The sequence below is a fragment of the Onychostoma macrolepis genome, chromosome 18, assembly GCF_012432095.1.
Source record: "Onychostoma macrolepis isolate SWU-2019 chromosome 18, ASM1243209v1, whole genome shotgun sequence".
In the NCBI taxonomy this organism is placed as follows: Eukaryota; Metazoa; Chordata; class Actinopteri; order Cypriniformes; family Cyprinidae; genus Onychostoma; species Onychostoma macrolepis.
Window position 1 is genome coordinate 26,491,771 of NC_081172.1, and position 25,651 is coordinate 26,517,421.

General features: G+C 38.6%; 2 protein-coding genes across 13 annotated transcripts in view; one reads left to right on the forward strand and one right to left on the reverse strand.

The window, feature by feature from the left end:
- Positions 1-25,651, forward strand: part of veph1 (ventricular zone expressed PH domain-containing 1) — a 124,502-nt gene that overhangs the window by 15,264 nt on the left and 83,587 nt on the right. For 2 of the 3 annotated variants that reach the window (XM_058752120.1, XM_058752121.1), the window contains exons 1-2: positions 8,915-9,089; positions 23,573-23,736. In XM_058752120.1, coding sequence (XP_058608103.1) covers positions 8,936-9,089; positions 23,573-23,736 — 318 coding nt within the window. In that variant the 5' untranslated portion in view covers positions 8,915-8,935. Of the gene's footprint in view, positions 1-5,438; positions 5,655-7,333; positions 7,509-8,914; positions 9,090-23,572; positions 23,737-25,651 lie in introns of those variants that run through there. The other variant, XM_058752122.1, reaches the window with a different exon arrangement.
- ptx3a (pentraxin 3, long a) overlaps positions 13,695-25,651 on the reverse strand; it is a 37,108-nt gene continuing 25,151 nt past the window's right edge. For all 10 annotated transcript variants that reach the window (XM_058752130.1, XM_058752135.1, XM_058752134.1 and 7 more), the window contains 3 exons: positions 19,116-19,538; positions 17,677-18,255; positions 13,695-16,109 (listed from right to left, as the gene is read on the reverse strand). In XM_058752130.1, the coding sequence (XP_058608113.1) occupies positions 15,478-16,109; positions 17,677-18,255; positions 19,116-19,266 (1,362 nt within the window). In that variant the 5' untranslated portion in view covers positions 19,267-19,538 and the 3' untranslated portion in view covers positions 13,695-15,477. The remainder of the gene's footprint in view (positions 16,110-17,676; positions 18,256-19,115; positions 19,539-25,651) is intronic.

The following is a 25,651-nucleotide window of genomic DNA, read 5'->3' on the forward strand; positions in this document are numbered from 1 at the left end:
TAGAGATGATTTTCCAGGAATTGTGGTTACAGTAGACTTTGAAGACGAGCAAGGCCTGCTGATGCATGTAGAAGTACGCTTACCACGTTACATAACTGCGTTTAACCCAAGTATAGGTTTGATGCGTACTCAAAGAGCTCTCAGGGAACTCTTATTGTATCAATGGACACCTGACACTGAATATAGTCCTTTGGTCTCCATGCTGACCTGGCAAACAGATGTCTGGGGTGTCACTGTGCATGCTGCGGGTGAATCCTCGACCCTTGGGTTTTATCCCTTGTATAATTATAACCCACCAGCAGCACGTGAGGAGATCCCTATGGATGATGAACAGCCTGGACCTTCTCACCAGGTCAACCATGAGGCCAGTCCTGGAGGATCCAGAGCACCTGCAGACCATAGCTCAGACAGTGAGGTTAAGAGTAGACAGGGCGGTAAAAGAAAAAGGAAGACTTCTGGGAGGTCAGAAAGCAGAGAATGGAAAAGGAGGAGATCAGGCCATCAGTCTGACTCTTCATTTGATTCCCTTATCTCTGGGGAATCACTTGGAGAGACATCCGCCGATGATGACCAGCCTGGATTTTCTCACCGAGACAGCAGAGAGGCCAGAGCTAGAGAATCAAGAGCACTTACTGACCAGAGCAGCCAGGATGAGATGAGTCAAGGTGGCAAACGGAAAAGGAAGACTTCTGTCAGGTCAGAAAGCAGAGAAGGGAAACAGAGGAGATCAGACCACCTGTCTGATTCAGATTCTTCAAGTCACTCCTTCACCTCTGAGTTTTATTCACTGGCATTACTTGGAGAGACATCCAGTCATGATGACCAGGCTGGACCTTCTCATCAAGCGGCCGGAGCTAGAGCATCCAGTGCACCCGCTGGCCACAGCAGTCAGGATGTGTCAAGATTCAGAGGAGTAAGAAAAAAGAAGACCTCTGACCGCTCAAACATCCAAAGCAAAAGGAGTAGATCAGACCCTCTGTCTGATTCGTCATGTGATTCCTCTGGGTTTTATGGTCCAGATATCACTTTTACAGGAAACCATGTTTGGTGACATGGTAGAGTTGCATGATTAATCATTAAATAATTGCAATCTCGATTCAAATACCCACACTTCAAATACCCAATCTTATTCCTAAATGACAGTGATTTTACCGGCAAATTTGACAAGTCTATTTTTTTATTATTATTTTTGTTGTTGTTTTTAATATGATTCTAAATTTAGAATAATATTAAAGATTTAAGAATTATGCAGCTCTACATGAAATAACTGGAATTCAAGTGAATTCAAGAAACTAAAGTAAATAAAAAGTTAAATAAATGAAATTGTTTTTGTGTTGTGGTATTATGAAAATTAATGCATAGCGTTTAACTCAAAATTCAACCATGATTCAGCCAGGACACTGTTATGCTTATCAGCATATTGTACATTAGAGTTAATTTAAGTAGCCTAATACAAAATAAACACTTACTAAGTGACTGAAAATCAGCACTGGTGAGTATATGAAATGGTTGGCTGGTAATTTTTTTATGAATTCTATTAAAGGGGTCATCGGATACACATTTTCCACAAGTTGATATGATTCTTTAGGGCAGGGTTCCTCAATTCATTTTCGCCGAGGGCCGAATTCTGCCAACAATACCAAGCCAAGGGCCACCGACCTACATACTGTATATATATATATATATATATATATACATTATTCTTATTATTACAATTATATTGTTGCTTTTGTTAAAATAGTCACAAGATGGTCACAAGATAAATGTTCAGATTTTCCCCCCAGTAGTCTGTTTTATTCAAACAATTATGAACATTTTTGCATTTAGATACAGAAGAACTTTGCCTGTTGAATATTAAAAACAAATGAACAAACAAAAAATCTCCATGTCTGACATTCGAATCAACTGTTCCTGCTCATCTCCAGACTGGATCTCTTCTCTCCACTTTCCCTGATTGCAGATTCAGTTATTAGATCTGTCAGCATTTTTTACACTTAGATTCTTTGGGGGGATCAAACTGTAACCTTGTGTCCCAACCAGACGCGATAAAAATGATCTTTTCCATGTAATTTATGTCCTAACCACCCACGACAGCAACACGTGACAATAAGCGGCACGGAATTCTATTTTAGAAATGTTTTTTTTATTTTCCTGCGACGTCGCGGCAGGAACAACATGCAAAATATGACAGTGATAATCTCAAGTAATGATTATATGCTTTATTCAATGTTAAAAGTGTCTAATGTGAGTTTGAATATTATTTTGCATGAGGTTTATAAGCCATAGTGAAAGCAACAATAGATATTTTACCTCAGATCTTGAAAATAAATTAAAACAAACTTATGTTAAAACTGTGAACTCACTGCGAACCAACATCTATAGCAGAGATGGTATCAGTCACTCACTCACTCAAAACTGTTCAGTCCATTCACATTTGTGTCATCTATTTTCCGTGTCCACTTTTCTTTACTTCACACTTGTCATGTTTTTGCTGTCACATAGTATCTACACTGGACGCGACAATGCATTGCAAATCATTTGAATGTTGTGTCAGTACGTCATAAATAGAACGCGGCAGCAGTTTTCTGTCGGGGATTTGTCGCACCGCGCTGCACCGCATCCAGTGTAGACAGCATCACTGATTATAATAAGAATGTATTTTGTTGCGTCGCGTCGCTGGCATGCGGTGTAGACATGATGTTAGTTAATGTCGCTTTCTGATGCTGCGTTTGAATTTTCATGACACATTATTTGAATTTAGGTGGGCCAAACATTTTTCTCTAGCGGGCCGCCTATTGAGGAACCCTGCTTTAGGGTCTTAATGAAAAGTCTGTAACATAAATTTGGTTAAACGTTTTTGATGGTAGTGTAAAACACCCTTTTTACCTTGCCAAAAACAGCTCTGCACACAGCAGCATGTTTTAGTGCATGTTTCTTTAAATGCTAATGAGCTCTGCTCACCCTGCCCCTCTTTGGGGTGACGAGCCGTTCACATGAGACTGTTGACTTTAGCTGCATTTAGCCACAGAACTTGCTAACTAGCACGTTATTAGGAAAGGCAATAAGAACCTTATACTCACTTCTTCTGTAAATGATGCTAGATCACCAATGATTTGCACGAACATAGGCGCATTTAGGTAGATCGGGGGTGCAGTCCCTTCAAAAACACACTTAATCCACTGTGTCTTCAGCGGCTCAGATGTCGGGAGTAAATGACTGCTATGTTCATTATTACATCCAACAACAAAACACCTCAGTCACTTAGGAGACATTCTTGTCTACGTTCCTGCTCCGGTGTCGAAACAAAGGCGGGCTTATGACAGCTCACTCAGGGCGGGTCTAAGGTCAAACGCTAGTGTCAGTCAACAATCGTGGGAGGGGCTTGGGTCTGTTTGACGCCACACACAGCCAAGAAGCTGAGAACGGCTTGATTTGAGAAAGGGGATATTATTTATAAGGATTAAAAAAAAACAACACTGATTGGATTTTTATCAATATTGGGTGGATGTGTACAAACACTACCAACACACATTTATGTTCAAACATGTAAAAGTGAATTTTGCATCCGATGACCCCTTTAACACAACACAACAGTAATGTGTGATTAATAAAAAAAAAAAAACATTTTAATATACAATAGTAAAATATTTCTGTCATAATTTTTTTTTTTGAGTTAAACTTTTATTTTGGCAGTTTGCCGTAAAGATCTTTTGAGTTTCAGTGTGTATTTGACTAGTTTTTCTCAATTGAAATAGTGAAACGATTGTGAAGTGAATCGCAGAGCAGCTCAGATCAATTTCATATGGTCTGTCCTCTTATATTTTGACGGAACCATGAACATTACATGTGTTTGAGTTTGTTTAATAGACAAAACCTTAACACTCATTCACAGAGAGGCATGCAGAACATGCAGACTTATAATGGACATGCACTGACTGGCTGTTGTTGCAATTATTTCTGTTGTATGATAATCTGTTAGATTAATCCACATGGAGTTAAAAAGACCAGAGCTATCAAATTTTATTCCAAGCTTTGATATGATATTGTTTATTGCCCAGCAATAAACTTTGCATTTAAAAATTTGCATTTAAAAAAAAAACAGCATGCATGTTCCCAGATTTGTAATGAGGATCTATTAGAAATCTGTTGTCAAGGTCTGTGGTTTACTGCCAAAACATAAAGCTTAGTTGTTCTGTAAAATGAATTACTTGTTGTTACATACTCATTTTTTAATTTCTTTATTTTACTGTTCAGTGGTTGCAACAATAATATATTTATTTATCTTACTTTGAAATTATATAATAATAATAAATGGTTATTATTATATAGTCATATTGAATGGGTTCTCCTTAGCTTGCCTAGTTGATGTTATGCTGTTAAAGTGAAGTTAGAGAGCATATGGCTTGTTCTGGCTGATCACTGACCCTGTCAGCACCGCATATCTGAATAATTTGAATAAGGTGACCCCTCATTTCCACACTTAGCATAATTTCAATTTAAATGAGAGAAGTTCGAAAGGAATGTTGGTGTCACTGAGCGTGATAAAGCCAGTTCCTCTTGCCTCGTTGGGCTTCTTTGTTCTGGCTGGCTTTTGTAAACAGATTTGGGCTCATCCAGCGTCTCAGGGGTAGCCTTCTCTCATTCTCTCTTCGTCTTTTTCTCTCTTCTCTTGTATTTCTCTCTCCAGGGCCTACAGTGTCCTCCTTTCCACAGTCACTTGCACAACATTATCATTCTGAACATGCCACACCACAAAGATGAAAATATTTGCTACCGAACTTTATAGTTTAAAGATACTTCATGTTTTCAGAAATCTAAATAAAGCTGTTTAAATACTCTGTAGCTTAATAGTCAATGGATGGGTGTCAGTCCATATGTTTTATAGATTACATAACAATATAAGAAGACCCATTCACTGGATTTTGAAATAAATACTTCAGAAATGAAAGAAACTATCTTTTTTTTTTCTTCTTTTACTTAAACAGAATGGAATTGGATGCAAAGGAGAACTATAAAGAAGATTTATAGTAAATTAATGATAATGATAAATCTGGCATCAGTGCAAAACAACTTCATGTTGTAAAATAAAGAGATAAAAACAAAGGATTTAAAACAGTAATACAAATTAAATGGATTGCAAAAAATCTGTGAAACTGCGACTGCACATCAGCTTGGCATTTACACACAGTGTGGTTAAATTAAATTGCTCCCATTATAATCAAAGCAGTTTGCAGAATAGACTATAGTTTTCTTTTAGGTGTCATGGATATGCCTCAGTATAAATAGCATAACAAAATTTCTACCTTTTGATTGTGTTTTATTTCTGCTGTCACACAATATATGGCATAGATTTCATATGTACATGAAAATTTGCAACATGTAAGAGTCTTAAATGCACAACTCTTTCATTCAGTTATGTGATTTGTGATTGATTGCAGGACTACTTAACCAATGACAACGACCAAGCGGTGGTGGAGATCTGCATCACGCGTATCACTACAGCCATTAGGGAAACAGGTTCGATCGAGAGGCACGGAGCAGCTCTTGTGTCGTTATGGGAGTCGTGTCTCGAGCATAACCTCCAGCCGCAGGGCAAAGATGAAGACACACCCCATGCCAAGATCGCTTCTGACATCACCAGCTGCATCTTGCAGGTAGGAGCAACACTTAAGGGCCAGAGCACACAAATGACCCTGAATGATTTCCCTACATTTATATACATAACAGCAGATTTATTACGGTATTAGTCAGAGTACAGCTGGTTCAAAAAGTGTTCATGTAACCCAAACATAAAAAGGAAAATGTGTGATCATTTCTTTGGATTTGCTAACAAATCATTGATAGGGTGGTTAATTTACGAATTTACACATCTGTACTTTACTAAACAGGCTCACTGGCATTCACTTCTCCCAGAAAATCCTGTAAAAAAAATCAACGATGGCTTCAAAACTCTCAAAGTGTTTCTCATTTTGTGTGTCTGATGCATCAGTCAATCTGAGGCTGAGACTACAATTATGATGACCCAGAAATGTGAAAAGTGTCCATATTTGTCAGTTGTGAAGCAATAATTATACTCATTCTCAGTGAGTCAAGTGGCATGTCTCAAAATGGAACTGACACGCCTGACAACAGCAATTAGCCGTAATCTCTTTTTAATTATTTCTGTTCCAAAAAGATTTTTCACAGACATGACACAGTTTCTCCTGCTTCTTTGGATATTTGCTTCACTCTCCTTCCAGTGGATTTCCCACATTCTTCCACTCAATGACTCTTCTCTTCTCTCCTCTTTCTTTTTATATTTTCTCTCTCTCTCTCTCTCTCTCTCTCTCTCACACACACACACACACACACACACATTCACTTACATAATAAGCCGCATATGAATCTTAGAGCAGGGCTTAGAGAGAGGCTGAGCTAGAGTGATGCATTCTGGGTAGTGGTGGAGATCAGTATTCATTAGAGAACTGCAGCTTGAACAGTCTTATGCCTGAGTTCTTCAGAACTATTTGTGGAAGGGCTCTTTGATCTGAGCAGCAGTCACATATTCAAGTGGGTGTTTTATAATTAGCTTGGGTTCTTTGGAAGTTATTTGCCCTACGTCGTGCCTTTTTAAAGTTTTAGTTCCCATATTCAAGGACGCTTTCCCTTCAGGCAAGAATATAATTGGCCATTCTTTTTACAGTAAAGGAAAATCTTTTCATTTGCTACGGAAGAAATGAAATTCATACTCATACCATGTCTATTATGTACAGTAATTAGATTCATGAATATTTTTGAAGAATTCACTAATTATGGCACTCAAACTGTTAAGATTTAAACATAAATTTGAATTATTTTATTTTGACCACATATATCAAATGTAATTGCTATGTAGTAGTGAAATGATAAAATAGCTTTCCATTTCTTTCAATGTCCATCTGATTTTCCACCTGTTTCGATCTGACAATGTTCACATCTTCTACACTAGGGGGCAGCAGAACCTTTCACATACTTTCTGTGTTCAGTTCATTTTCATCGTTTGAAATGTTTACTGCTGCCTTTCATGTCTTACAGAGTGTCTCTTTATTTTTATTATTTTTATTCAATTAACTAAGCAGCCAGCTAAAACCACATGCGATCACTCCCTGAATATATTAAAATCTTTATTGGCATACAGAATTCGCACATGCTGGTACATTGATTTTGCCTTATTTGAATGAAACTTCTAATTTAACATCTCTATTCAGGCTTCAATGTTTGTACTGGTCGTAACTAGTAAACAGTTCATGGTTAATTGAAAGAATCTGTGACCTTAAATGCAGGTCTAAAGTTGGGTTGATGTGTTTTTTTCCAGAATTACAACAGGCCTCCAGTGATGGCATTAGCGGTCCCTGTGGCAGTGCGGTTCTTGCAGCAGGGGAACCAAGAGCTGAGCAGAAACATGTCCAGCTACTTGTCACTGGCTGCCATCGCTAAAGCTGAACTCCTGGCCCAACACACAGAGGCCATCACCTGCAGCGTGCTGGGAGGTAGGGGTGCAACATGGGGTCCAGGGGGGCGGGAGGGGTCACGGTAGGTCATAGACACACACAAAATCCTCTGGGTTATGGTGATTTCACCACGTGCCGCATGTTCCTGGATCAACACAGGGATGTAACAGTCACATTCTGTCATGGCGTGTTAAAGTGACAAGTGATGAAAGGTCTTTACTGTATCTTCTTATTTTTATCTTTATCTTTAATTTAAATCGGAGGTCTTTTCCTAACCAGCCACAGTTGTAAGCAAAAGGAACATTTGACGATAGCTAAAAGGGATGCTTCAATTCTGTCATCATATACTCATCATTTACCCTCATGTTGTTCCAAAAGAGCATATTTTGCAAAATGTTGGCAACCAGTTTTTGTGACCATTGAATGCTCAAAAAAAAAAAATTGTGTTCCACAGAAGAAAGTTATCTTGGATAACTCTGCTCATCCTGAAATCTCATTTGTCCCTCTACATAACTTTACAATAAACCAACACATTCTCACTCTCAATTTGTCACATATTGACACTTGGTCAGAATTCCTTTGCGTCACTTTTTAACGCCCAGGGTACACTTTTAGCATTGTTTTTTGGCGTGGAGTGTGCTCCATTGCTTTCAATGAGAAACCTTTGGCATCATACACAGACACGATGAGCATTGGAATATCGCCATGATGAAATTACATATTGGAGTATTAATAAATACATGTAAATAAATATTTATACAATATATATACCTGTGATTTTGCCTGTTAAGAGTTTATGTTGTTGAGAAGTGGATTGGTTTAGGGTAGGAGTGGGGTTAGATGCTCCAATACCTGTGAAAGTATGAATATTTATACACTTTACATTTTTTTAAATAAAATTTATACTTTTACACATCATGACCTGATGCTAAAGCATTACCCTGAACCTTAAAAAGTGATGCAGAGGGATCCTGACCAAGTGTCAATATGGGATGAGTTAGGAGTAAGAACACCCTGAATAAACATGAAATATTTTCTAATTGGCTGTGTAATGGTACTACACCGGTTTCACATTTATTCTAGCCAGACAAACTTGTTGCATTGATCCTAGTTAGGAAACATTAGGTGTACTACATGTTAGGTGTAGCATTGGGTTTTGGGCTGGGGTAGTTAATCGTTCGGTTTATGGCTGTGTTTGTTTGACAAGAATATTGTTCCAGGACCAACAACAGATGTTGATCCAGGAACACGTCCTACTTGGCAAAGTAAACGTCACCATATGCTGTATTTGATTTTGCCTTATTTGAATGAAACTTCTAATTTAACATCTCTATTCAGGCTTCAATGTTTGTACTGGTCGTAACTAGTAAACAGTTCATGGTTAATTGAAAGAATCTGTGACCTTAAATGCAGGTCTAAAGTTGGGTTGATGTGTTTTTTTCCAGAATTACAACAGGCCTCCAGTGATGGCATTAGCGGTCCCTGTGGCAGTGCGGTTCTTGCAGCAGGGGAACCAAGAGCTGAGCAGAAACATGTCCAGCTACTTGTCACTGGCTGCCATCGCTAAAGCTGAACTCCTGGCCCAACACACAGAGGCCATCACCTGCAGCGTGCTGGGAGGTAGGGGTGCAACATGGGGTCCAGGGGGGCGGGAGGGGTCACGGTAGGTCATAGACACACACAAAATCCTCTGGGTTATGGTGATTTCACCACGTGCCGCATGTTCCTGGATCAACACAGGGATGTAACAGTCACATTCTGTCATGGCGTGTTAAAGTGACAAGTGATGAAAGGTCTTTACTGTATCTTCTTATTTTTATCTTTATCTTTAATTTAAATCGGAGGTCTTTTCCTAACCAGCCACAGTTGTAAGCAAAAGGAACATTTGACGATAGCTAAAAGGGATGCTTCAATTCTGTCATCATATACTCATCATTTACCCTCATGTTGTTCCAAAAGAGCATATTTTGCAAAATGTTGGCAACCAGTTTTTGTGACCATTGAATGCTCAAAAAAAAAAAATTGTGTTCCACAGAAGAAAGTTATCTTGGATAACTCTGCTCATCCTGAAATCTCATTTGTCCCTCTACATAACTTTACAATAAACCAACACATTCTCACTCTCAATTTGTCACATATTGACACTTGGTCAGAATTCCTTTGCGTCACTTTTTAACGCCCAGGGTACACTTTTAGCATTGTTTTTTGGCGTGGAGTGTGCTCCATTGCTTTCAATGAGAAACCTTTGGCATCATACACAGACACGATGAGCATTGGAATATCGCCATGATGAAATTACATATTGGAGTATTAATAAATACATGTAAATAAATATTTATACAATATATATACCTGTGATTTTGCCTGTTAAGAGTTTATGTTGTTGAGAAGTGGATTGGTTTAGGGTAGGAGTGGGGTTAGATGCTCCAATACCTGTGAAAGTATGAATATTTATACACTTTACATTTTTTTAAATAAAATTTATACTTTTACACATCATGACCTGATGCTAAAGCATTACCCTGAACCTTAAAAAGTGATGCAGAGGGATCCTGACCAAGTGTCAATATGGGATGAGTTAGGAGTAAGAACACCCTGAATAAACATGAAATATTTTCTAATTGGCTGTGTAATGGTACTACACCGGTTTCACATTTATTCTAGCCAGACAAACTTGTTGCATTGATCCTAGTTAGGAAACATTAGGTGTACTACATGTTAGGTGTAGCATTGGGTTTTGGGCTGGGGTAGTTAATCGTTCGGTTTATGGCTGTGTTTGTTTGACAAGAATATTGTTCCAGGACCAACAACAGATGTTGATCCAGGAACACGTCCTACTTGGCAAAGTAAACGTCACCATATGCTGTATTTGATTATGCAGTAGAATAGAATGGTGAGTCATGGAAGGTAAAAAACAATCATATTCCCCATGATTCAGTGCTTTCCAGACTGTGCACCTCATTGCCTTTGTGGTAATTAGAGAAGCAGTCCCTTTGTGCCTTTACAAGAATATCCACACACAGAGACCAGTGACTGTTTAGTTTCCACAGCACTAGTGTGCCACCCACAGCATTGGCGTAGTGTAGATGACATGTGGTCTTCCTGGCCTGCAGTGTGTGGTTCTGGTTTTTGGTCCCAAAACCACACCGTTAAATGGGTCATCCACAATGAAGCAAACTTTATTACATCCATTGTTCTGCTAAATTGATTGAAGTACATGTAATTGAGTGTTTTGTGAATGAAAGATTAGCATTTTTTTATGAGTCATACAAGGAATGGATGGTATATTTAACATGGTGTATGTGTCAAAATACACTATAATGTCAGCTGTTCAAACACTCCACTCACGCAGATTGTTGCCCATCGAAGATAAAGATCTCATTGGTGTGGTTCTACTTTCCTGTGTTAAAACTCTGTCATAAAGGAAGGGTCAATTGGGGAGTTTGTTGGCCAGAGTCATCAGAGGCGAAAAACAAACATGGCTTCATTAGGGAATAGTGTGGTCAAGTGTACGTTGACCTCGGCTCGTTGTCATATATTGTAGTTTGGGTCAGCCAAAGGACAACAATATTGTAAATGCCTTTTAACTGAGCCACAGAATAAATGCTGAAGCACTGAAATGTTGGTATTGCTTGGTCATGTTAGAGATAAGGATATAAATCCAATATCTTCATATTCTGCAACAGTTTCATAATTTCTTATAGTTGTATCAATAAATTTGTACTGTCGGACAGCTACAAGTGATATGCTCTCTTAAAGGGATCTATTCGACCACCTGGCATGTTCATTCTTCAGTGAAAAAGTGATAGATAATCTTTTGACTATCTGCTTAAATTTTGAGGGAAGAGACTGTGTGATCTACAAATAAAAAAACACCATCTGATTATTGAACCTTACAAACACTGGCGTCCTTTTATATATGATTTTTGATTTGTTGTGAGCATGGCACTGCAAAATCACAACAGCCTGAGAGCAACCCCATCAGCCCTTTTATTTTATTTATTTATTTTTTTGGCTTCCTGGTTCAATCTCTTTACCCCACATCATGAAAAGAGTTACCACAGACTTGAGATATTATTTGAGATATTTGTTTGTTCAGCAAATGAACCAAATATCTGTCAAGTGGATATCCATCCAATCATGCCACAGTGGTTTACGGAGAGGTTCCTCATTCTACTTTCTACATTCTGTTTCTGCATTCAACATTCTGCCTCTTGCCAACACAAAACAACTTTGCCTCAGATGAAGAAGGTCCCTCTTGGGTTTTAATTTGTATTATTCAACTGTTCATGGGGGTTCGAGATCTAAATGCAGTGTATTGTCTTAAAACTGGGCTTGCTGCTTGACCATCATGTTCATCCAAGAACTTGTTACGTAACTCTCAGTTTTGAAACTGTCATGACAACTTCCACTCAACAGTTGCCCAGGTTTTTGGAGCCTGAGGTACAGTCAACAGTTGGCTGACCACTACAGTGAAGCAGCTTGCATTGAAATGTTTGGGTTTCCATATGCCCTATGAATTGTGTATATATGCTCTCAGGCCTCCTTTGATTACATCTTGTACCATCACAGCACTCCAGAGGGCTGAGTGGGAGAAGAAAGCCGATACGCGAGTTAGCAGAACCTCTGGAATGAATCCAGCATGCACTAGAGATAGAAAACAGAGCACTTACCCAACTCACTCTTTCTCAGAATATTCATAAAACAGCACAGGACACAAAAACAACACCAGGATCTTCAACTCTCGAGGAATTAGCGGTCTGCATTTCCTTACCGAAATTCAGCATGACTCAGTGATATTGCAATACTTGGTTTAACTTACAGCAATAGTCTTTATTTCCAGTATAAGCATATCAGGTTTTGTGGTTTCTGTATAAGCATTATAGCAGAGCAACTACAGAGGACCAGCTAACGGGATTTTTAGAACTTAGCTCAAACTTGTCCTTCCTCAAGCCTCCCTTTGGGGTCTGTCCTCTTAATCAGTCTCCTTTCCCCTTCTCTCATTATCACCACCCTGGTCCTACTTCCCATGGGTTCACAGGAAACCAATAATGTGCAACCTCTTCATAGTCCATGAAGCAGGAAGTGCGGTGAGGTAATGGGGTTCAGGTTAGGTTTTGTGGGGTACCATCGAGGGGTTCTGAACACTGAACAATGCAAAGGGAAGGGTAGAGCAGTGATTCACAGAAACAACTACTTCATTGGTACGACAATTAGATTACAATTTTCATGGTCTATTTAATGCTCGGGCCAGGCTCATTCTGACAAATGGCTTTTTGAAAATCAAACATTTACAATGGTAAGCAAAGAAAAAGAAGACCATGACCTGCTGTACTTCAGCAATGATTTATTGGCTACTGGTGGTAAGTAACCCTACTAAAAAAAACAAAAAAAACATTTTGATTAGTGTAGAAGACTAGTTGAGACACCGCCACCATAACAAAATATAGTGTATGCTGCTCTTTTCAGCAGGACAGTCAACAACTTAAACAATCACTTAGTCTCTTTAAAATGTTTTGCTGAGCTACGTAGGTGTTTCACCATGAGCTCTCATGTTTCCTTAGTATGTAGACACAGGGGTCTCATGTTTGAGTAATGTCGGAGGTACGATGAGTGTTTGTAGTGGTCTGGAGTGTGTTAGAGACACAGCTCCCCTGGTGTGTACACTCACTACAGAAGCAGGAAAGGTAGAGGTGGAAAAGAGCATCTTTGAAACATAAAAGCTTTTGAATGGCTCCCAAACTCCCTCCAGCAATGCTCATTATTAGTAATATCCCTTCAAGAATGTAGTCTCCCTACCACCATCTGGATCCACTAATCAGTCTGAGGCCTGTGTGCTTTTGCTTAGCCAATGATTTGTTCCTCTTTTATGCTGACCCGTGACCAGTCTCATCCAGATCCTTGGTTATGTTGCATGTTACACATGTAAAATACCAGACGCTTAATGTGGCCAGTGCTATTTTGTCTTGTTTTCGATTAACTGATTTACTTGAATTTATAAATACACAATCTTATTGTACAAGTCTGACCATTATCATTGAGCATAATAGTCCAAAGAAAAAAAAAGAATGTTTGTCCTCATAATGTTTTATCAAAATGTGCTCACTTGCGCTGCAACCAAAGCAAACTTACCTTTTGTTAGTATATATATATATATATATATATATATATATATATATTTAATTAAAAAAAAAAAAATCAAATATATCACAAGGTGTAAGTAAACAGGGTTTTGAATGTTGTTTAATGTTGACATTAACTAAAAGATCATTTTTTATATGACTCTGTAAGTCTTTTCTATTAAAAGAGAGAGAGAGAGCGAGCGAGAGGCAAACCAAGATATATTAAAACTGATACTCGAGATTCACTAATCCTGTTTCAAAAGTCACTTTCAAACGAAGCAACTTTTTTTTGGTTAATCTGCATGACTAACTTGAATTCATTGTGTAACAACAGTAAATGTAACCATACCTTTAAACTGTTGTGGTTGTTATCGGAGTCCTCACTTTCATAGCGGCTGCAAAGGGGTTGGGAATGGAGTAACCGGTAGCCTCGCTGACTTTACAAATATGGGATAGCTGTCACAAGTAAACTTTTTATATAATTTGGGAAAAGGCTACACTTAGTCTAAACCTTTGCATAGTTTTAATTTAAGAATGATTTAGCTGTTGGTTATGAAATAATTATCCATCATAATGTATTGAATCCACTGATCTATATGTGACCCTGGACCACAAAACCAGTCTTAAGTCGCTGGGGTATATTTGTAACAATAGCCAAAAATACATTGTATGGGTCAAAATTATCTATTTTTATTTTATGCCAAAAATCATTAGGATATTAAGTAAAGATCATGTTCCATGAAGATATTTAGTGAATTTCCTACCATAAATATATCAAAACATTTTTGATCAGTAATATGCATAGCTAAGAACTTAATTTAGACAACTTTAAAGGTGATTTTCTCAGTGTATAGATTTTTTTGCACCCTCAGATTCCAGATTTTCGAATAGTTGTATCTCGGCCAAATATCGTCCTATCCTAACAAACCATACATCAATGGAAAGCTTATTTATTCAGCTTTCAGATGATGTATAAATCTCAATTTCGAAAAAATTGACACTTATGACTGGTTTTGTGGTCCAGGGTCACATATATAATGTTCTCTATTATAGATCAGTGATTGAATCACTAAATAACGTATATATATCACAATTAACTGTTATGTGCTATTAACTAAAACACTCACCTCTTGATCTTTTTTCATTCAACAGATCCTGAATGACAATGTTTTTGTTATTTTCAGTTTTACATTTTTATTATGGTTTGTTTTCCCCAACCCTCAGAAAAATATCTATGTACATTATACATTCATCTTAGCCTCTTAACAAAAAAACATTATAATACATTTAATCACATCAGCGGAAACATAAAAATAAAGTCATAATTTGTAAACATTTTCCACAGTTCCGTCATCAAAACATAGCATCCATCTTGTGGTAAAAATACAAACCAAAGACAAAAATGTTATTCATTAGCAGAACAAAATATTTTAAAATGGCCATCACAAGATATGTAACAGAGCCTATTGTTTGAAAAAAAAAAAAGCATAAACATAACAATGGACTGAAGTATTACATTACAAATAGATTAAAAATTAAGTCAAATCTGAATGTAAACATTACCAATCAAGATAAATAGTTTGACGATACATAATATATATATTTATTTTTTAAAATCCCTCCATTTTGTATTAAACATTCTTGAAAACAGAACAGTTTGTAATAATAAAAAAAAGATACATGATATAATGTCCCTCCAATGGCAGCAGTTTAACTATTGTAACTTGCTAAATCACATTTTCCCTATGAGAGAGCATTTTTTGCACATTTAAGGAGAGGAAAATTATGGTTTTGTGCAGGTGTAGCAAAGCAGGTTCTTAATATGTGCTTGTAGGAGCTCAGCTGATTTGTATACAAGGCTCAGGTGGTTAAGACAGTAGAGAAATTTAGTATATTAACTTGACACCCCCTTTTGGCTCAATGTCAGAAACGCCCCATGCCACAACATTACCACGGATACCACAACCACTCCCATAGAGCCATGCTTGCTGAGATATCTCTTTTGAATTCAAAATGCGGTCCCACATGTTCACTCCAGTCATCTTCCCTGTGAAGGCCAGCTCCGCATCAAATGTGTCTGGGGTACTGAGATGCCTGAAGTAACGTCCATACTCTTGCCCCAGTAGTATGCTTCCTTTGCTGCGTAACTCATGACCTTCAGCCACTCCAGGAGAGCTTGCAGCTTGTTGACCATTCACCCACAGTGAAGCCAAGCCCTGCTGTGAACTCCAGACTGCACAAATGTGCACCCACTGACCCTCTTGAGCTGCCCCTGAAGCTTGCACCAAATGGGTTTCACCATCGACGGTAAAGAAGACACTCTGTCCATTCAACACCAGCTGGAGTTCGTAGGCATTGCCAGTTGTACTGTATGAGAAGAGGGTGGTCTTGTTGAGCACCTGAGTTGGTTTCACCCACAGGCAAATGGTGACGGCATTGGTCTGAAAGGGTGTCTTGAGTGAGACTTCAACATGAGCTGTAGATGAACGTGTGGGGAAGAGCAGCCCAGTGTCACAGCCTGGAAAGGAAGAAGAATGGAGAGAGAAAGGGAGAATGTTAAAAAAACTTTGATTAGCCGCTGTTAGAAGGAACAGAATTGATCTGTTATGATTTCTGTTACCCTATTTATTTTATTTTCACTCCACCACTCCACCCATCAATAGGTACATACGATTGCATCACTGAAGGCTTATGGTTTTATCGGTCTAACCTATCTAACCTTCATACAAATCTTTCAAGGAGGATTCATCGCAAAGTGTAAATAATAAATGTTTTGTGAAGTAATCTTCAGCACATCCTTTATATTTTAATGGGGGCTCTCCAAGTAATGAGTTACATTGTAAACATCCTGTCCAGGATTTGTTTCTGCTGAGCCTCCCAAAGAGCAACAAAGATCAAGAGACTTCTTTTTCTTGTGCTTTTAGTATTTATCCACTGCTAAATATAAGGAGAAATGATCAGGTATAACCCAATTATGATCGTCCCTGTGCAGTTGTCTTTTGTAAGTTCATGCTTGCATGAGCATGTTTTATACGGATGGCCAGTTTTGTGCGCTGGCGTAACCATTGAGAGGACCTTCAACCAGAAGAAACACAATTACAGTGGAAAGCTTGTAAAATGGAAAGGGACTGAAGGGGGCTTGGTTAATGGGATTGGTACATTCTCTCTCCTATGGGTGATTGCTTTGCTATGACAGGCCACGGCTCTCCTTTCCTACCGTAGCTTACAATATTTTCATTACATTTGTCTTGGGTTTCCTGCTTTGGGAGAATGGAGGAAGGCTAAGTCATTCTCTAAACAGTCTCATCTGGTTCTGTTTCCCCCCCTGGATGCTTTGGTGTGGTCGCCCTGCATCGCTGTTCATAATTATACCTCCCTCTGTCTTTCATTTACTCTACCTCTACAAAGCTATTTAATGCAGAAGGCATGGGCATTCGCAGATTAAATCATTTTTAGCTTAAGCTGACTAGAAACTGTATCCGGCTTACTGACAAGGTGAAAGCTCTCTTGATGCGAACAAAGTTTGTTTCCCAACTCAGTAGGAGCTTGGGGAATGTTTTTTGTGGGTTAAACTTTTATCAGATTTTGGGGATATCAACCTCCTACCTTGGGGTGATGGTGGTCTGCTCAGAGGTCGTATGAGTTGACATGCTTTGTGTTTGTGTTAGTGAGCTAAGTTGGCTAGTGGTTTGATCGTACCATGTGGTTTGCATAAATCGCAGATTTACAGCTCAAAATTTACAGCACCAAACCAGAATCGTCACCTCGGCAAGTCTGTTTTCCTATCCAAACTGACCTCAGAAGATTAACTCATATAAAGCAACATACTTGCAAAGGGTGTAGCAATTGGTGCATGATGCTTTATGTCCTATGGCATAAATCGACATATGCGTTTTACTCTTTCCATACACAGTGTGGTCTGTTATCTGTGCCATTTCTTGCGCATAGTTAAACATTTTGAGGCATCATTGACAAAAGTTTGAATTCCAGTATACCCATTATGCCTCATTTTTTGCTCTATGCGCCTCTCAATATAGAGGTAAAAATACTGACTACTTTTGCTTTCTATAACTTAGATGTCTCACCTGATGGAAGGCTGTTTGCAAAGACTGATTTGGTGTAAAGGGTCAGCTGTTCCCGGATGGTTTGCAGCTCACTGGAGATGGTTGCCAGAGTCTTCTCCAGCCTACCTCCATTCTCTGTCTCAGTCACTTCTTGCATGAGATGTCGGGCTTGGAAGCTCTTGGCTTGGGAGGCCAGACCTCCTCCCCCCCATTTCAAGCAGCCGTTCTCCAGTCGCTCCAGCCGTGCAGCCTGGTTTACGCTAGCAGCCAGTAGCTGCTGCAGGGCTGCATCATGCTGCGAGGACTGATCAGCTGAGACCTCTCGCGCACGGTCTAGAGCGTTCTGCAGGTGCGTCTCTGTTTGAATACCAGCCCGTCGAACCGAGCTCTCAACCGCAGATGCACAAGAGCCGCCGTACTGTGCCACAAACTGTAACATCTCTTCTCTCAGACTCTGCAGCTCCACCTTGATGATATCATCGGCATACTGCAGGAGCATGTTCTCTTTCATTTGGGAATTTTCCAGCATTGTGAAGAGCTTATCCCACTTAGTGAAGACTGGACCTTTGCAGGGTTCAGGGGAAGGTGTGGGGGTCTCCCCTGAGAGAGAAATCAAGGGAAAGGAAAGAAAAGGAATGCAGAAAGAGAAAGCGTTTAGATGACAAGATTTTTATATGTACTTTAAGGTGACACCATTGAGCTTGAACTGTTAGCAGCGGAGAGTGCGTCATGGTCTTATGAAACTCTGTGAACTATAATAATGAAATACTGCAACCAAGTCGATTCATAGTTGATTGAATACTTAGATCTGGAAAACTCGTATAGATTAAACTCAACCAAAGAATAAGTTGTTAGTTTTCTGCAACAATGGGATGATCCCAGCAAACAGGAATGCAAAATCTATTTCTTCACAGGATTAAAATATATTTTGAACACCCTGACACATATCTAGGGTTGTTAATAAGGACATGTTCACTTATAAGGTAGAATGCTCAATTTAAAAATAATGATCATCTCTTTTGATTTAAATTGAACCTAAAATGTTTAAAACGAAAAAGTTTGTTTATTTTGTTTAGTTGTTTTTTTTTTCTGCTATCTTTGCTTCATTCTATTTTTCTTTTTCCCTTGATTTTTTTCCTGTTGTCAGAGACATACAGTATACTCCAAAGACAACACACAATCATAGTATAACCTCTTTAACAAACAAAACATTAATTTATGTCATGGCACTTCAACAAATATTCCTGCATTCACAAATGTTTAAACACATGATCCCAGTGAGTTACATTGTTTGTATTTCTTTGTCTTTTTCCTTGCTAATGTAACACCTCTCTGAAAGACATTTCCACACACACTGATAGTTTATTTGTCCTGTCACCACTTGCATGTCTCCGTAACTCACAGCTAACAGTACTGATCACAATGGAATATTTATTTATTTATTTTTGTCAGTTACTCACCTTCCATCTGGTCCTCCTCAGTTATCTCGTTCAAATAATTGGGTCCAAAGTTCACATCGATATCATCCTCATAATTTTCAGGTACTGCCGTGGACAATGAAACCACCAGACACATGGCCTGGAGGAATGTCCACTTGGACATGCTGGCCATGTGTGAGTATGAACAAGGCTCAGTGTTTGTGTATAATTGTCTCTTTTTTTCTCTGGTGGTCTTCCTTGTTAGATGCTGAGCAGTTGGTTGGCTGGACTCCTGCTTGTTTGGTGAACTGCAGCTGAAAGGGAACTGAGCCTGATAGAGGAGCTCTGTGGTCTATATAAACGTTGCGCTCAGAAAGAGAGAGAGAAAGAGGTGGGGGAGAGAGAGTTAGCTCCAGTGAGAAATTCTTCGTTGGAGGTATGGGTAGGCAAATTGTTGTACTGCTCCTGCAAGAGAGAGAGAGAGAGATTGGGGGAGGATGTTGGGAAAGAGGTACAAGTTGAAAACCTGAAAGGGGAAATACCAGTGAATTTTCAAATAGTTGCTTGGAAAAGTCATCGGAATTTCTGTAATGTTTAATTCCTTACTGTAACTTACCCCTAAAATCGATGAATGGATAAATATTATTCAAGAACACTAATCTAACCTGAAGTCTCTATCCGAAATCCATCTCCTAGTTTTAACCTTGACACTTAATGTCTGTTAGAAATATTGCCTGTGACCCCTCTTCCTTCATCTAACTTGTATCTTAATCCTCAGGCCGACCCCTGTTCCTACCCCCAGCCCTTAATTTCGTAGTCATATTCCTGATGCAGCTGAAAAATGTTAACAAAGATCTAACATTGTAACTACTGTACCACATGGGAGCATAGGATCCAGCTCTTGTGAGACAGAATCTCTTGTCTTTACCTGCAGTGCATCTCATTTGTTATCAGATTTTTAAAAGCTAGGGCAAGTTAAGCTTATACCAGTGATGTCAGCCCTATTAAAAAAACAGCATATGCTGGTTAGGTATGGTTTAAGCTGGTCCTTAGTTGCTCATGAGCTGGTTTAAACTGGTTATAAGTTGGTTATGAGCTGGTCCTGAGCAGGAGATTCTATTGGTAACAATGGCATTTGCGACGATAGTTGCTTTTGAGAGATGCACCCCAGCTTAGGACCAGCACATGACCAGTTTAAACTAGCTCATGACCAGCTAAGGACCAGCTTAAACCAGCTCAAATCAGCTGCTATGCTTCAAAACATAATTAACCAGCATATGCTGGATTTTTCAACAGGCAGGGCATCCAGTGACATAGCGACACTTACTAGCAACTGCTGTAAATACAGTCATCTTGTTACACCATTGATTAAAATTGTTGTAAATGTGAACAGGCATCAATCCAAGCCTTAACCTCCCCTCCTTTTCTCCAGTCCATATCCCACTCTTGGAAAACCAGACATGCTTCTGGTTCTCGATTAGGATCTGCCAATTAGGACCACTGTTCAAAAACCTAACTCTAAAATCCTGATTAGTTTGACTTTTTTAAATCGCAGAAAACATCTTGTTCATTCTCATGGTCTCTTATTTCATCTTATTAATGAATAATGTGTTTTAAAATAATTAATCTATTATTTTGGGTAGAAATAATGACTCCTGATTATTACGGATGATAAATCATAAAGAAAACATGCTTGTCAGAAAGGCTCAGATTCTGTTTTTTGTTTCCTGTGGGGTGCTGGGGTTTGGGTCATCGAAATTTGCTGTCATTTTGGTGCAAATCACAGGCGCCACTTTCACAGTCATGCACATTTACTCAGAAACAAAGACTCCACACCCAACTGCAAATGATTTGATGCTTTCTAAACTTTTTGGACTGATGCATGGCTGATATATTTCATGTGCAGGCATAAGTGGAGTTTTATGGAAACAGAGAGGTCCCATGACATGTACCCTTTATGAGGTCGACATTAATATGTCTGCAACACAAAATGCCTTTAACTGCAACGGATGGATTTTTCTGCTTACACAGCCAGGTTTGCGACAACATCAGCATGCCAACAAATTTTTTCCAGAATGTGAGCTTTACATTAGTCATCAGTCCATTAACAGAAGTTTACTTATCAACACATTCTCTGTTCTGCATGATTTTTCTCTGATGAAGATTATACCCCACAGGGTTTCATTTTCCACATTAATGTTGTTCCCTACTGAGAACGTCTACTTCTTTTTGCCTGGTGCAAAAAGTATGGAGGCGTATCTGAATGTGAACTCGGGCCAGGGTTACTGGACAGTACAAATTTGAATGACTGGTCTCGTTGTCTGAAGGGAACACAGTGGAAGGTCAGCTTTGGCTAATGCCGTCAATCTGCCACCTTGGAATGAAAAGTGCTGATCATGAAATTCCAACAGAACCTACACCATAATTGACGGCAAAGCTCGGACAATGAAGTCCTCTAATCTAGTTTTAAAATGCACAGTATAATCCATGACAACCTCACACCTACAACCGAAAACGTGGGCTGAGCAGGAAGGAAATATTAAAATGAACACCTGTATGTTTATCATTCCCTTGAAATCAATTTTTGTAATTTATTGTACATGGAGTGCACATTGTTACTTGTTGTACTGAACAAAATGTGTTACTGCTGATTTAAAGGAATATTTCAGGCTAAATGTAATGACACATTTACAGTAGATGCTGTGCAGACAAGAATTATACAGTTAAAAACAGCTGTGAAGTGGTCTAAATTGTTCTTTTTAGAATTTATTGCTTTTCAAGAAGCATCCTGACTTTTGGTTATTTGGTTAAGCTTTAGTCCGTTATAAAAATGGATCTTATTTAATGATAAAAAAAAGTTTTTTGACTTTCCAAAAAAATTAAATATTTAAAAAAGTTAAATAACTTACTTATCTGCCCCAATAATATATATATAAAACTTCAAAAAAAAAAAAAAAAAAAAACTAGTAATCTACATCTACTGTACATCAGACGATAATATTAACATATAGTCAGATAAGCTGTGTTTTTCTTTTTTGGCACAACCTCTGCTCATATGGCTGGAAAAATAAAGATCACATACATATGGATGTAGAAAAACTCTAGGGAAATGGCTATAACTTTTGGTTACTTGCTTTTAGTTATACTCGTTAGTGGTCGAAATTTATCTAAAAATATTAAGATACCTTCTGCCAAAACACCTGGCAAAGATTAAATTACTTATCTCATGTGGTATTTGAAAGTGAATGTCGATATTTCCTATGAACTGTCTAGAGTCAGCAATGTTTCCCCAGCTGTCTCATTATGAATGGTTATGTATAACACTAATCCTTCATTACTATCACCCGCTGTGTGTAGAAACAGGTGGGCAGGTCTTCTGCAATCCTAAATGTCCCCCCTGAGCCAGACGAAACATCTCGTTTTCAGAATTATGTCCACTAACCGACCGCCCGGACTTAGATGGCTTGCCAGAGCAGAGATTAGATTTGTTTTTGATGTTGGGTGGGAGTTTCCTACCATATTTTGTTTATGATGAAGTGGCATTTTTGTTTTTGTAGTTAAGTGAATGATCAATAAAAATTGTTCATGACACTAAATCAGAGTGTTAGTAAGAGCTCGGTCATGGAAATTAGTAGACTAATTGATCAATGTTTCGTCTGTTCACCATAATCTTCCAGTAAACTTGTCAGCGGTCCATTACATAACATCTAAGGGAAATTTTGGAGTTTTGCTACACAGTCTTTGCTTGAAAGGGCTATTGCAAATTTAGTTTTCCACAGCATGCAAATCTGATTTGTTTTTCAAATGGATTTTTTGTCTGCATGTCACATGTTGTCATAAATGTCACACTTCAGAGGTTACTGACTGGTACTTGAAACCCTCTGCTGTGATTTTATCGGTACTGGTGCTTGCCATTCACCCCTCAACTCCATGATCATCCATCACGGTGTCTTTTCACTTCCTGTTCTCACATTTATTTCATGGAGTTCCTCAAACTGCAAATCAAGATCTTTCTTGTGCTCAGATTCACCAAATTATAGATTGTTTTCAGATGAAGAATGGCTTTTAAATGACCTAAATTTACCTGCCTGTTTACACTTCATTTCGAATTCCAAATCTTTCTGTTCTTTTAGTACAAATAATGACTTTATGTTTTAAGTCTTTTTTAACTCTGTGAGATCATTTTTGGCATATGTGTGTCAGCAAAAACAGCAAGGCCTGACATTTTCAACTAAATTATTGAGGAAACAAATGGCAATAAAATCCAAACAACAACAGTGCATTTATCAAGAAAGGGGCTTAAATAATGAATCAGCCCTCATTGAGTTTTGCAGGGGAAATGACTTGCACATTTGTACAACAGTATAAACCTTTTGGACTTTGCTGGAGGTTCAGTTCATCATTCGTTGTGTTTTTCACTTTTGTGTGTGTAAATGGCTACAATGGTCATTTTTCCATAACAGAAGTGTGCTGTATTGATTAATTATTGGTTTTGATAGGTAATGCCATGCTGTTGAGAGTGCTGCCATCTGTGTATCCACGACAATCAGAGCCCATCCATCAACACATCCGTGAGCTGACGGCGATGATGTCCCAGTTGGACCAGGCCGGCAGACAGCACCTGCTCAGACTACTGCAGATGATCTCTGACCTTCACCCGCTGGTGAGTGAAAGAGAGACAAATGAGTGAGCGAAAGAATGAACGTGGTGTTTGAGGATGAAGGCTGGTCAAGGTGAGTTATTCTGGGCAACAGAAAAATAATTTGAAGGTCACCAAGGGAGTGGAGGGGTGGATACATAAATGAGTATACATTGAGTGATTTAGCATTTATTTTAAAGCAGACAGCTGCAGTACAAGGTCAAACATGGTAAAACAGTTTGATGGTTGACACCTCTAGCGATACCATAGTTGAGCATCCGCCAAACGGATGGGGAAATATCAGAAAACACATCCTAAGCTCCTTGCCCCCCCCCCGGCTCTGAGTGAAGACAAATTTACAGGAAAAGAAAAGGGGAAACCACACTTTTGGCAGAAACAGAACCAATCATCTGTTTTTTTTACGTTTTGAAATGCTTTTAAGGGGGATTGGGGGCTAGCCTGCTGGCAAATAGCAGATGTGTGGAGTCAGAAGAATGCATTAGTCATGAGGAGTTAATTTTGCATTGGGTAATAAGCACATGCATATCACTCAGCTCATCAGTGAACACACTGGATGCCTGGATAGTAGTAAGATTAGGAAAGATTATGAGGCATTATTTTACAATTATGTAGCCTATCTGTTGTCATTTTCTTTGATTTACATTTACCGAAACAGGAAATGAGAATTCAGTGAAAAATTGTACTATTTTCAAGGATTAATATTTCCATTCCTAAGACCAAAATCCAAAGCCCAAAGCCAAATCCATCACAGACATTGAGGGGCTATCATAGAGGAATATATCATCCCGATATTCAGATTAGTGCTTAAAATAAGTGGGATTTTTAATGTATGATTATTTAATTTGATCACTAATCTGAAATATGGTTATAGCCTCACAGAGTAGCAACATTTTTTATTTTTATAATTAATTAAAACATTAATTTTAGAATCTATGTGCATGAATAAGCACACTAAATTCTGTACTTTCTGGTGACACTTGAAAAAGAAATACTGATTCTTTATTATTTATTTGCATTCATGCAGACGTTATATATACACAGTGTATTTTATCTGGCATAACCAACAATACTGTAGCAAAGGAACAAATGTAATGTCTGCACACTGAATTGACAGCTCCATAAAAATATTTTATTGCAACGTTTCGACCATCGGGTCAGGCACAAATAACAAACTGAGGTACAACTCTTTTTAACTCTTTATAAGTAACAGGTGGTCATACTAATAAGGCATGTTCAATTGCCTGATGCTCTGACGAAGACCCGATGGTCGAAACGTTGCAATAAAATATATATTTTTAGCAGTCAATTCAGTGTGCGGACATTACGTTTGTTCCTTTGCTACAGTTTGAATTTCTTTTTTTGTCCTGCACCTGAGCCCTATTTGGGTTTGTGGGATGTGCGCAATTTACACTGGCTTATAACCAACAATACTGTCATTGGTCATATTTCAGCTTCACCAGCTAGAATATGTTGATGAGAGGGGTTGACTATACCAGTCTGCCAACTTGAACAACACTGAACCAGCAGAACCTGCCAGTTTAGAATAGCATAGAAATTCATAATAGGTTTTCCTTGTAAATGGATGGACCGATAGATAAACAAATAGACAGGTACATCCATAACGTTCTTCTATAGTAAATCAGAAATCACGTGGGAGAGGAGAGACCCCAGACTCTCTCTGTCCCAGTGCTGCTAGTTTATACGGCGATTTGTAAGCAAACGGGATTAATTAAGATTAGTCAACGGTTTTCACATCCTGACAGAGGCTGGGAATCCTGCTTCTCACAGGACGTCCTGTCTGCTGCCCTCCCAGTTCCACCAGATCCTCTCTTTGTCCTCTCAACCATTGCCAATTCAAAGGTGAAGTGTTTCACAAGGAAAAATGAGAGGATTAAGCAAATCCTCACTAAAAGGGTGT